Source organism: Cinclus cinclus, chromosome 2, assembly GCF_963662255.1.
Source record: "Cinclus cinclus chromosome 2, bCinCin1.1, whole genome shotgun sequence".
Lineage (NCBI taxonomy): Eukaryota > Metazoa > Chordata > Aves > Passeriformes > Cinclidae > Cinclus > Cinclus cinclus.
Window position 1 is genome coordinate 28,906,861 of NC_085047.1, and position 14,011 is coordinate 28,920,871.

General features: G+C 37.4%; 1 protein-coding gene across 1 annotated transcript in view; it reads right to left on the bottom strand.

Annotated features, from left to right (window-relative positions):
* Positions 1-14,011, bottom strand: part of SPAG17 (sperm associated antigen 17) — an 89,918-nt gene that overhangs the window by 19,646 nt on the left and 56,261 nt on the right. Inside the window, exons 22-27 of the mRNA XM_062513144.1 lie at positions 13,645-13,770; positions 11,508-11,621; positions 8,294-8,508; positions 5,566-5,686; positions 3,386-3,741; positions 850-979 (exon numbers count right to left, since the gene is read on the bottom strand). Of these exons, the coding sequence (XP_062369128.1) occupies positions 850-979; positions 3,386-3,741; positions 5,566-5,686; positions 8,294-8,508; positions 11,508-11,621; positions 13,645-13,770 (1,062 nt within the window). The remainder of the gene's footprint in view (positions 1-849; positions 980-3,385; positions 3,742-5,565; positions 5,687-8,293; positions 8,509-11,507; positions 11,622-13,644; positions 13,771-14,011) is intronic.

Genomic DNA, 14,011 nt, shown 5'->3' on the forward strand with positions numbered 1-14,011 from the left:
ACTAGAAATTTGTCAAGAATAAATAGAGGAGAAGAAAGGTGGGGAAGGTGAAAAAGTGATCATAAATAAAGCACAAGGAATAAAGGACATACACTGGTCACAGATACTGAGAATTCATATTAGAAAATGGTTTGTAAGAGTTGTTCTCAAACATCTTTGCAGTTATCTGAAGGAATATCCTAAGTAAAAGGACTGGGCTTGACTCAAAAAGTCTCTTTTTGAGACACCTTTCTGTTTGGCAGCAATTTTTATTCACCTATTTCCAATAAACTGTATGTCAATATGACAGGTCAGAATTATTCTGTGTACTAAGTAATACTGACAGTGATCTTGGACTACACTCTGAGGTATGAAGCAAATATTACATGGTTAATTTTCAGTAAAAACAAAAATACAATAAGAATGGCTATATTACCACCAACCACAAGTCCATACAACCAATTGATAATGACCAATAGTAGGAGCCTTGGAATACACAGAGTAAGAAAGAAAAATGCATCCTATATGAGAGAAGCATTTCTTAATACAAAGACTACAAGACAAAAGTAAGGATTTAACACTTCTGTAGCTACAAGATTTCTTTTAAAAGACTTCATGTTCACTCTGATACCAATGAAGCTCTTACGCAACTTTTTACTTATTAGAATCCTACCACATTAGAAGAATAAGAAATTTGGCATAGGAGAGAAATTATTTGCTGTGAAGGTAACATAGCAGTGTGCAGCAGCTGAGTACAGATAAAATTGCATTTTCACATTGTCAGAATTTTCAGACTAAAGAAATACGCTCTTTATTAAGTATCATCAGCCCTACTAACTTTGTATCTGTCCAAAACACAAGAAATGTTACCTTTCTTAGTGCTGGTCTCAGGTAAAAGCTCTGATTCTGATAAGTGTTGTATTTTATCTGGAATTGTAGTTGGTGGTAGGACAGGACCAGAATCAGGGCTCCTACTCACTGTGCCGTCAGCAAACAGAATCTACAGAAATCAAGGATATACTAGAGGTTAAAATAAATTCAAACACCACCAGAAAGTCTTAAAATAATGTGTCACAAATGTGATAGTCATTAGAACATTGTAGGTCATAGAGAGGAAAAAAGTAAAATCTCTCAGAATGAATACAAGAAATAAAGAAGCTATCTTAAAGAGAATTAATAGAACAGACTACTTCAGTTGGAAGGGATCTACAATGACGACCTGGTCTATCTGCCTCACCACTTTAGGGCTGACCAAGTTAAAGCATCTTGTCAATGGCATTGACCAAATGCCTCTTAAACGTTGACAACCTTGGCACATCAGGCACCTTTCTAGCAAGCCTGCTGCCGTGTTTTGACCACCGTATTGGTCAAGAAATGCTTCCCAATGTCCTGTCTGAACCACCCTTAGTGCCCCTTTGAGCCATTCCCACATGTCCTGTCAGTGGATTCCAGAGAGAAGGGATCAGCACCTCCCTTTGCACTTCCCCTTTCAGGGAACCACAGAGAGCAAGGAGGTTGACCCTCAGTTTTAGGGCTGACCAAAGCAGACAAGCACAGAGCCTTCAAACCCCTCCTCTCAGGATGCACCTGCCAGCCCTTCCACTGGCCTTGTTGTTCTCTGGACTCACTGCATGACCTTCCCACCCCTCTGAAGTGGTGGTGCCCAGAAGTGCTGCCAGCGCTCCGGGTGAGGCTGCCCCAGTGCTGAGCACAGTGGATGGTCCCCCCTGTGCCCGGCTGTGCTGCCGTGTTTGATGCCCCCAGGACACGGTTTGTGCCCTCTGGGCTGCCCGGGCACACCCTGCTGACTCTCACTGAGCTGCTGCCCACCAGCACCCCCAGGGCCCTCCCTGCAGGGACCTCCTCAGACATTCCTCTCCCAGTTTGTACTTGTGCCTGGCATTACTCTGTCCCACATGTGGGATCCAACAGTTGGGTTTGTTAAATTTCATCCCATTAGTCATTGCCAGAATGAGTGCTATTTGCTGCACTTCATGGATATAATTAATGGGGACTCTTCTAATAATAAAATGGCGTTATAAAAATAAATAATAAAGATTATTCTTTGACTAAATGGCCATAGGTTAATGATATTTTTTTTTTTGGTAGCAGTGATAATGCATCTGTATTGGCATTTTGATCTGTACTGAGATATTCCACATATCTAGGACTGCTGTGAATTTTTTTGCCACTATGATAGTTAACCAAAAGAAGGCTTGGTTATTTATCAAATTATAGCTGGTTTCTGAGATCCATTGCATTCAGCTCTTGATATACATGCTCTCTGTGTGTCAGATAAACTCTAGAATTGCTTCAACCATCCCTAAATTAATTTATAAATACAGTAAAATATAGAAAAGAAATGGTAAACATACAGAAACAACTCTTGATATTGTTACTCTAAGGAAATAAATATGTCTTCTTTTTTGAATGCTTATTATATCCAATAAATTTCTAATAAATCATAGACATTAAGTTAATATTAAGAAGGATGCACTCATAATCTGTTTAAACAAAAAACTACTGTAAAACCATTTTAGGCACATAAGATCTACATTTTTCTATCAGGAAACAGTATGTTGTGAATATGTAGACATACAGCAGTTCATTTCCCTGCATATTTCTGAAATGGATATATTTCTCAGGAATCCTGAATAAATGTTTTAACATCTAGTGTGATGAATAAATGTAAAGAACTTACACTAGGCATTGTGGTCTACTTAGACAGGAAAAATAAATTCAGCAAATAAGGAATTATTTAGACAGATTCTAAGTCAAATTAGATGACTCCTCTTTTTATCTCTTTGCCAACTACATATAGAGTCTTAATTAAAAAAAAAAAGTTGCTTGTAGATTGATTACAATATTTGCAAAGATAGCCTATACAACCTAAATTATACCAAAAGTCTAGACAACCTAAATATGTGCAAACAAAGCAGATACTTAGGAATATAAATATTTTTTCTCCTGAAAATTTAGGATATGTGAAGGTGTCTGCAGGACTGAAGAACAGATCTTTTCTGGATCCCATATAAGTGTTTCAACTGAAAAAAAAATTAATGCTTTCATATTGCCAAAAATACTCAAAGCTGAACTAATCCACACTTCAGAAGCTTACGTTTAGGAATGTAGTTCTCCAAACCATATTCAGCTATTTCCTAATCACAGAGCTGCCTAAAATCTTCTCATGCCTGAAATTTTCATACTTAAATCTCCCTAAGTTCTGACTCTGAACAATGCCAAGAGTCCTGACATGGCTGCATAATTCAATATTAGTTAACTACTTCATCTACAAACTGGACACTTACTGATCTCAGTAGGCAAAAGCAAGTTTAAGAATAATCACCTTCCATTACAATGAACTGCACTAAATTGTACTGCTTGCAGTGAATTCTACTAAATATACCTGTGTAGATCCATCCATTAGGTACTTTATGACAGTTCCATGACTAGTGATGACTCTTGACACCTCTTGTTCAGTGTGCCTTGCTGGAGGTGAATAAAGATGAGAGTTCTTTACCTTTTGAGGATAGCTCTGTCTAACCAGAATTTTTAGAGTAGGCTTCTCAGCCTGTTCACTTTTGGTGTCTTCGTGCCTTATTTCACCTTCTGTAACCTGACGCTCCTCCTCTCTGCTTTTCATAACCTCTTCCTCCTCTCCACTTTGCATAACCTCTTCCTTCTCTCCTTCATCTGTTTTGGCCTCACTTTCCTCTACCATTTCTTTCTCTGCTTCTGTGGCAGTGGCTTCACCTTTCAAATCTGAAAGCAAACTTTGTATTACTTAATACTGCATAGCACACATTCAAACAGTGCTACACACCCAGTGTCATGGTGTCGACAGAAGATATGCAACTTCAGCAGAGTAAGACTAACCCTCCTTGGCTGAATCTATAATCCACAGAGTAAAAGACACACTGATTTTAGAGCAAAGTTCAAAATAGTCACCTACTAAGAAACTGCATCCTCTTGTGAAGGTGTCTATCTTTCCAAATGAAAACAAGGGAAATTTGAAGATGGGTTTGTTATGGATGCCAAACTTTTGGAGGACAAACATCAGGTGAGAGGAATTCCCTAACTGACCATAAAGGTGAAAAAAAAGCCCCAGCTGAGTCTCACCAAGCTTGAATTTGTATAGAAACCCAAGTATTATATTCTGTCTGCTTGAGCAAGTAAGTTTCTTAGATTAAATGCCGGCAGTGTTTTGAGTATAATAAAAGGGGTATAATTATGGTAATTTTATTGAGAGACTCCATGTAAGTGTCTACAATTGCTCTGTTCACCTTAACTACTCATCATTTCAACTTATGCTTCTTGCCAAAGTATGTATGTTTGAGAACACTCTGCATACTCTTTACTTCATACCAGATTATCAAAGTGCATTTACTGGGCTGTACAGATTTGTTGTACATCAGCATTAAATGACATCTGTACATGGTTGTTTTTAAAACTAACTAGATGACAACAAAATTCACATGTGTCTGCTTCAAAACCTAATAGCATGACTAAAAAAACCCAAGATTTATTACAGTTTACAACAGGCAAAGATGAACCTAACACTGATTTTCAAAAACACTAGAAAAAATAATTATGGCAGAATATTTGTCAGGCACAGAAGCTTTAAAATATCCATATACCACATTAGTCTTCTAGAGGAAATCCAATGATAAGGGCAGAAAGGCTTATTGTGAGTGTTTTCACTATGTACTGGATAACACAAACCAAAGGACTTCTGTGAAATAATTCATGTTTGAGACTGATTGCATCTATTAGAAAAGCAACAAAAAAACCTGATTGTAAAACATCCAGTAGCAGAGACTCCATCACAGCCTTGGTTAATTTTGTTAATAATTCTTCCTATTTACCAGTGTAACATTCTTACCAAAAGAGTATAACTTAAATCTAGTAAAAAGTCCTAGTTTTCAGTTTCAAGCCTCAGAAGATTGTAATACCTTTGTATACTGTGTTTACAAGCTATCACTAAAATTCTGTTTCCTTGTACTTCCAAGCTGGCACCAGTCATTCCTTTGACCTTTTCTTTGGTAATTAAATCGAGTTCTCTGGTGAGAAGAGCTCACTAAAAGATACATCTAATCTATCAGAATGCTTTAATAATTCTTGTAATTCTTCCCCAAAACTTTCAAATTATTAATGTTTTGTCTTGGGGACTTCAGTACATATGCTTTCAAAGGAAGTGTACATACAAGTAACGAACTGTCTGCCTGTTATCACTCGAGATTCCTCAATATATATGTATTTATTTAATGAGTTTGCCTGTTTTTCTTTAGTGTTCCAATCTTCATGCATATTCAAATTATTATCCATCATGACTCCCAAGGGCTTTTAAGGGTTGCTACTTCCTTGCCCTCAATCTTTTATGTTCAACAACTTCTGTATCTAGATTTTATATTTGTTTGAATAAAACCATGTTATTCATATTGCAAATACTATTAAATAGACATTATGACAGACTTAGCACTCTGAAATATTAGAGTTACATATAAACCTATCAATGGAGCAAAGATTTTCTTCTGTAGTCTTAGCTTCTCTTAAATTCCTTACTTTTCAGTGTCTCAGAAAACTGACCTTGAAACCTTTCACTAAGGAAAGTTAATACAAGTCCATTGGGACAGGAGACATTCAAACTTGGAAAAGCAGGAGCATCTGACATCTCTTGTGTTTGGGGAACTGGTTCTTCCGTTTCCATCTACAGAAGAAAGAATTAATTAAATTTTATTCCACATTTTAAAATAATAAAGAAAAAATTAGAATACAGATTCAGTCTGTACAGATTCCATTTTAACAATACTTTTTTTTTAAGTGCTCTTTACCACTCATATTTAACATTTTCAGAGTTTATGGATTCAGAAGTGGAAAAATTCATTATTTTCTTAGATTATGCTATCTTCTTTATTCACCTTGAAGAATCATCCCTTCAAAAACCTATGTAGCTATGCCAGTAGTCGTAAGATGAAAAATGTTTTGAGTTGCAGACATAGGTAACAGAGAGGATTTGTCCTGGTATTATCCCATATTCTTGCTTTTTAGGAATAGGAATATAGGGTGAAAATGGCAGATATTTAATCACTTGTTTTTCAGCGTAAAAGATGCTGTACCATTAATTTATATCATATTACTGGTAATTAAGGCTACTCTCAATACCCTAAGATTGTAGTCACAGCATCATGAGGTAGACGTCACAGAATAGGGCAGAAGTAACATTCAGTTGTCATCTATTTCTCCATGTCTAATGGTAAAAAAATAATCAAGTATAGCTATACCGTTAGCAAAGACATCTAATGTAACGTGTTCTAAAAATTTCCAGGGCTGGAGGTTTCTTGGTAAACTAATCTAGGGTTTTACCTTGATTAACCTTATTGACATTTTCCCATTGATTGACTTGAATTACTACTGCAGAAAATTAGTTTACTTCTAAATACTTCTGATGATGATACAAGCTCACATAAGAGATGACGGGGCTTTTTTTAGGTTTTACAGCAGGTTATTCTGTCTCTCAACTCAAGATCAAACAAACCCAAATCAACTATTTTAAATCTTTCCCACTTTAAGTGGGAAAGTTTAAGTTTTCTAGACCTGTAATCTTTCTTCATGTTTTCCTTAAAACTTTCAGTGTGGCCCATATTTTTCTTGCAGTGCAGTATCCATAAGTGGACACAATACTCCAAGTGAGACTCTACCAGCCCTAAAAGAAAAATAACTTCACATATTTAGTAGGCTATACTCCTCTGTATTCACATCTCAGTGGTCTTTGCCCTCCTCACAGGAAGATGGCATTGTTGACTTACACATAACTTGTGATCCATGACACCTCTCAGATCTTTCCCTATAGAACTGTCACCGACACAATTGTTATCCATTCTGTATATATATACTGGTTACTTATATGTAACTGTAGAACTTATTCTTACTGAATTACATTCTATTTTACCGACCATGTCCACGTGAATTTGTCAAGCCGGATTTGGATTCTAATGCTGTTCTCTGAAATACTTGCAGCCTAACACAGACAGGTGTTGTATGAACTAACATGGATGCTCTCTATCCAAAGTAATTCCAAACCAGAGTTAAAAGCCTCTTGGTTCAGAAGTCATCCTGACTGATTTTTCATTACAGAGATATTTTTCTTTAGGGTTCGTTTGTGCCACACAGTTGTTGTATGTTATGCTGAGTGGTGTTCATCAACTTCCTACACCACTTTCCATGCTGAAATTAGGTAAGGAGCCTTTTTTTTGTGGATATGTACAGAATCTGTTTTGCAACAGCCACAGTGTTACTTCAACCACGAGATACTAAAAGCTACTTTAGAACAGAAATTCAGAATGTGCTTTCCAAAGATTCATTCTTTCTTTCCAAAGATCTGTACTATGATAGAAGTACTTCAGTTAAAGGCAAAAGTAACTTCCTCAGATTGCTGGTCCCTGGCTTGCTATCAGCTGGAAAGACCAAATTACAGAGAAGATTCTGCAAAACTGTCTTCACTGATTTGCTGGTTGGTTAGATTTTTGAATACGGGTTTCAGGAAGCACAAAAAAATTCTACTTAGATACACTAAAAATTTAGCAGTTCTTGTAACTGAAATATTAATAATCATAGAATGGTTCAGGTTGGAAGGGACCTTAAAGATTTTCCAACCCCCTTCCAAGGACAGGGACAGTTTCCACTAGACCAGGGTGCACAAAGCCCCATCCAACCTGGCCTTGAACACTGCTAAGGATGGGGCATCCACAGCTTCTCTGGGCATCTGTTCCAGTGCCTCAACCACCTTCACAGTAAAGAATTTCTCCCCAGTATTTATTCTTAATCTTCCAGTTTAAAGCCATTTCCCCTTGTCCTGTCACTACATGCTCTGGTCCCCCTCCAGCTCTCTTGTAGCCTCACTTAGGTACTGGAAGGCGCACTCTAAAGTCTTCTTGGAGCATTTACTTCTCCAGGGTGGGTGAACAACTCCAACTGTTCCAGTTTGTCTTTGCAGGAGAGGTGCTCCAGCCCCCTGATCACCTGCAGTGTAAGAGCTGTAATTGTAAAGCCAAAATTGACAAAACATGCGGGCCATGGCAGATTCGCTGCTTTAGATCACAGAGTCATAAAGACTAAGTTCATTAACAGCTGCCAATACATACACCTGAGAACAACTGAAAGAGTAAAACATAACCTTAAGAGCACCACAAATTGTTAGAAATTTGTAAAGGCACAGCTCAAATCCCTCTGAAAAGAATGTATGTTTCTGTCACAGAAGTCCATGCATTTGAATTTTTGTTTGTTTCTTTGGATTGGATATTGTCTCTTCTCTGACCTTTTCTTCTTGTTGCTGTACCAGGTCATCAGGTGATGAAGGGGCTAATTTGCCACGGTTTCCTTTCCCAGAAGCTTTTCCCAATTTTTTTGTGTCTGACTTATCTTTTTTCCCCAGAGCTGGTGTAATAGGAGCAACTGTTCTTGGAACTACGGTTGGAAGATGAACAGAAGGGATGTTCAGAATTCTTGCTAAGACAAGACGTGTTTCATCATCTAAAGAAGGGAAAAGCAGTATTTTCAATGTAATTAAGTTTCATAAATGTAGATGGCTACAGTTTATTTTTTAAAAGATTTCGTACACTAAATTTTACCTTAGAAATAATAACCTCAGTGGGGGAGTTTGTTATTTCAGATAGAGGGACTAAATATATAAGAGGTTTTAGAAAATATTTGCACAGACTGACAAGTTATTAGCCAAAAAACATCTTGAAACTATTGCTTACTACAAGTTGCCCCATGGTCATCACACAAAAAACAAACAAACAAAAAACCAAATCCCAAAGCGATTTTAAAATTCTCTTTTACCTCCAGAATACTTAGAAGTGGAGACATTCTGAATCTAGTATCTAGTAAATGATCACTGTGTCATGCTTTAACATGGGCTGATCCAGCACAGACTAACTCTAGAAATTTTATATCACACAGGTCTATTTTGCTCTAATTCTTCAGAAAGGTTCTAATCAGCTAGACTTGACAAGGGTCTTGCAATTTTTCAATCCAAGCACTAGGACAGCCTGCTAGGCATGTCAACAGGAAGTAGACATGTTGCCTTTCAAAACAATTTCTTGAAAACAAAAGAAATACAAACCTATATTTTCTGTAACTGTTTCAACAAACTGACACTTCACTTTCATAGAAATTTCACCTATGCCTTCATTTCGGTTGCCTCCAAAAATGAGAACATGGTGTCTGAGGGTAACAATGAAAAAGAGTGGATTGTCAAGACTGAGATAAAGAGCCTTTAGAAATCTTGAAAGGTATGTAAAATTCCAGAGGACTGTCTGTTAAGGAAGGTTTTCCTCCTATACACACATTAACATGTCTAGGACTTGGAATTGTACTCTCATAATTTTGTCAAGACATAAAGAGCAAGTGCTGAGGTTCACAAGTATCCAGAATCAAAAGCCCTGCAGGTGCTCAAGCAGTCCCAGATTCATGAAGAGACAAGGAAAATATTTCTAACATAAATGTAAGGTGATTGGAAGTTAACCTTTGATAATGCTGGAGTAAACAAAGAATAATTCCAAACTTGAGGAAATATTAACATTTCCTCCCAAAATAAAGATGTATAAAGCTGAAAAACAACTTGAGGCTTTTTGTCACCTTAGCTTCCCTAAAAGGAGGATGAAATAGATAAAGTTGAAAAACAGTGAGAAAAATGAGAATTAGAGAGTCTCCAGAAAACTATTTCAATACTGCAGTATGGGAGTTGGCTTGGCCGACATCCCCGGCCAGACCAGTATTCTTGATGAAGAATTGTCCCTCGGCCTCAGGCCTTGGAGGGCATTTGTTTAAGCTCACAATAGTCCCCAGGAAAAAAGGTGGTCAAAAGTTTTGAACTGTTTGTAGTGATGCTTTATAACCCTCATTTCCCATTGGTTGCTCCTATTCCCATTTCTCCTCCCAGTTCTGGAAAGTTCTGACATCTTTGTACCCCCATTGGTTCATGTTTGCTGTGTTGTTCCACCCCATCCTACCCTATTAGCTCCTGCCCTACACTGCTCCTCCTTTGCACCACTTTTCCCTTTACCCATTGGATTCTGACCCTGGACCTACCTCTCACCATCCCCTATATTTTATATATCCCCATATCCCCTGGATTTTCCCTCACCCTGTCTTTGACCTTTGACTCCTATAGTGTATGCAGGAGTTTTAGGCCTCACCCTGCATTTTCTTTTATAGTTATTAAAGTATTTAGTTCCAGAGTTGTGCTGTGGACCCGTTCCTCTTTTGCCACCTTTGCCCTGATATCAGGGAACCTTTAGAGGTTGGTCGGGGAGACTACCCTCGAGTCTTGCACCTCAAATAAAACCCTGACACTGGAGGGAAAAGGGTAATTTGCACCCAATTTAACTGATCAGTGGAGAGAAGCTGCAGATTTCATGATATACCACTCTGCATTAGGGATGGATGGCGTATGAGAATCATCTAAGAAAGTATTTCTGGTCAGAATTATTCTGAGCACATACGATACAAAGATCCATGGGAATTTGGCATAAGCAAATGATCACAGAAAAACTACAAGCAATCAAAGAATGCCAGTTAGCAGTGCTCTAAAAATCAACATAGCAATGATTATTTTAATGTAGAATAGGATGATTATGGTGAATGTGAAAAAGACTAAACATCACATCTGACATATAGGTGTTCAATCAAGTATGTCTCTCTTTTATGCCAAAATCTAAGTTTTGGCAGGCCACTATTGTGAATGCTCTCTTGGCCAAAGTCTAAACAGTCTTTTTTTTTTTAGTAATTAATTTGTAAAATATATTTGAACAATTAAACTGAGTGTAGAGCTGAATGGCTTACCACAGTTCACACAAAGATGCATTCAATTAAATGTTTTCATATTTTAAGAGCTGAAAAATGCTGGAATTATTTTCTGATCCGAGAATGATTTCACTTTTATCTGTAAGATAGTTTCAGCGGCCTTTCAAATGTAATGGAAACAAAAAGCTCTTGGTAAAAGCAGATGCTGTTTACACTGTGGTTTTCTGAAGCAATTGCTTCCAGTTGGTGAATGTGTTTATTGAAGGGCTGAGAGAAATCCCTCATTATGTCTGCACAACTGTAACCTAAAGTCCAACTCCTAAAGTAAAATGAAAATTCCATAATCGCCTATATAAGTTTACAAAAATATTATTTCTTGGAAAACCAAGAAGACTCCTCAGCAAATCACATTTTTTTGGGGCTCAAATTAATTGGCTGATTTTGGTGGGCTACTTAATAACAACACTTGCACTGCTCTGTTTTCACAGTAAGCAGAAAAGCTTGGAGACCTCCCTCCATTTTGAAAATTGAATCAGAATATTCTTGACAATTTAGTCTTATTTTGAGCCTTGCTGAAAATTCCCTACCATGTAGTAACAGCTGCTAAGAAAGGCAGAATTGCATGCAACAAATTATTGGGTTAAGGAGTGTATGAAGGGGAAAAAAAAGGAAAAAATTCCCCCTATGGCTCTCAAATATCCTCTTCTATTTGCTTACTTTACCTGCTGCCTCCCCTGTAGGTCCATAATAGCTCAGGGACAGCTGGATTCCATTTTCCAAGGTGGCTGAAAAAGATCCAAACTTGCTCACAGCTTTCTTGTGATTTTTCAATTCTCCTTAAAAAAAAAAAAAGAGAAAGAAAGAAAGAAAGAAAGAAAGAAAGAAGGAAAGAAGGAAAAGAAAGAAAGAAAAGAAATAATTAATTTTAAACATAGCAACACATACCAGAACCAACTGACCTGTAAACCAATGGCTGGTGTGAAAACTGGGACCTCAGTGAGGATGACTAACATAAATAGACTAAATAGGGCAGGGAAAACCAACATTCCATTCATAGGGTATTATATAACAGTCAGTTTTCTGCAATACACTGTGGTTTTTTAGCCAGAAATAGTATTCTAATTAGCTAGGTATATAAAACCAGGTTTAATAGCAACAACTACTGCAAAATCTCATGGAATTTAAGCAGCAAAAGAACACAGTTCTGTAGTTAAGGATTCTTGTTTCCTGGCTGACAAGAATGATAAACTGCCCATTTCTACTGCATGTAGCTTATGCACTAATAAACATCACTGTCCCTCACATGTTGTCACAGGGACAGGAACTGAACTTCAGTTATCCCTGAGGGCCCCTTCCAGCTCAGGATATGCTATGATTCTATGTGTGTACTTTGAAGAGAAAGTAAAAGAAAGGACAAAAAGTTGAGAAATTAGATCCAAAGATACATCTGGGATTTGTAAAAGTGGATCAGGAGTCAAAAGAGGCACAGATCAAGGTGTCATGTGATGAGTATGTCATGGTGAAAACCACATGAACTAGGCAAGATACACCTCCTAGACACTGGGTCCTACCTTGCCTCTACTTCAGCTGCTACTACCTTAAATAAACATTCTGTTCATAAGAGAAAAATTTGGGATTTCCCATATGGGAAACAGCTTTTTAAAATGGTGAGGAGTAGCTGAGAAGACTACAAAAGAAGGTTAAGGTAGGCTGAGCTGTCTCCCAGACGTAACATGGGACACATTCTAAGACCTTGTCTTCTCCTATTTCTTGTCTGTCATTGCAGCTTATTGCTGAATAGCACCTGTAGGATGCTGTTCTGGAAATTTGACTGCTTTACACATTTACCATTGTACCATCCAGCCAGTGTCAAGTATCAGAGTCGATTGATTCTTGTCTTCCTTACTGTCTTTCTTTCTGCTCCTGTTTACATGGGAGGAAAGCCTCCCACTTGTGTCCAGTGAATACATGTCTCAGATACTCACACACTGGTGATTGCCAGTACTGTCTGGCAGACCCCAGAATGATGCAGGTCAGCTGTCAGAAGGGCAGACAAGAAAAATCTTGTCTGTAAAAGGGTTAGAAATTTTGTACTAAAACAACCTACAATTACATTGCTGGTAAGCCAAGTGGAGAAGCAAGAGCAGGATGCTTTCTAACACTGATGAAGTAGAAAAGAGCTAATATGTTGAAGCTATTCTTTTCCAGTACTCTTCAGTTTGGTGAAAGCAATTCCATAAGGCTTCTGGCAAACATATACAAAAATTATTACAAACTGGCTTCCTTCTCAGAAACACTCACCTGGGTTCAGAAAGGATTTGTATCCAATGCTTTGTGAGTACTAACAGTATGTCAACCAACAACAGAAGCTGCTGGATTGCAGAAAAATCTGCTTTCAAAGGTCTTGAGGAGGCAGTAATGCTATTGTCATCTGACCCACAAAAGGAGGTCCACATCAAAAGGGGAAATCTTCCCTTTCAAGAGTAGATATTTACTTTGGACATAATGGACAGGATTCAGTTTTCATCTTCTTAGGCTTTCTCATGCCACTTTAAGATCCCAATGAGTCCTCCACTAAAGAAGAAAACTATTTGCTTAAAGAATGTTGATTTCCTTGCTTTGGAAAAGAGACTGGTTTGCACATGTTGATCTGCACTGTGCTTCTACATCTTGCTAAGACCACTCTATACAGTCCTTAAGTTAGCCAACTGGATTTTTAATTCGTTTTACGGAATGTTGACTTTTCTTACTCTCTGCTGTTAGTTACAAAATATTTTCTGTTAGTTGTTAAGTTTTGCATTCAGTTATTAAAAATGTCAAACTATTAATTCATTATATCAGTGACATCAATCCACTGACCTGATCTAATTTGCTGCCCTTCATTAATTTCTTGCTCTTCAGCTTCTTTGAAGTTTTCCTTGGGGTCTGTGACATGAATGAAGAAATTGTGGTTGTCTTTCATTACTTTCACCTTTATAAAAGTTTCTGTAAAGCAACAGAATACTATTATTGCTTCCACCAGGCTTCAGAACTTATTTGCACCCAAATAAATAGTGCACCTGCAACTTTAAAGCACTCAAAAAGAATTTTTCATAATTGGACCGAATCATGTAGTAGAAAACAAAGGCAACAAAATTAAGATTATCTGAGTTTAGACTAAATATTTAAAAACTCCCTGATAATTAAATCTGAGAGTCTACAGAAGAATCTGTTGCTTAGATAGATT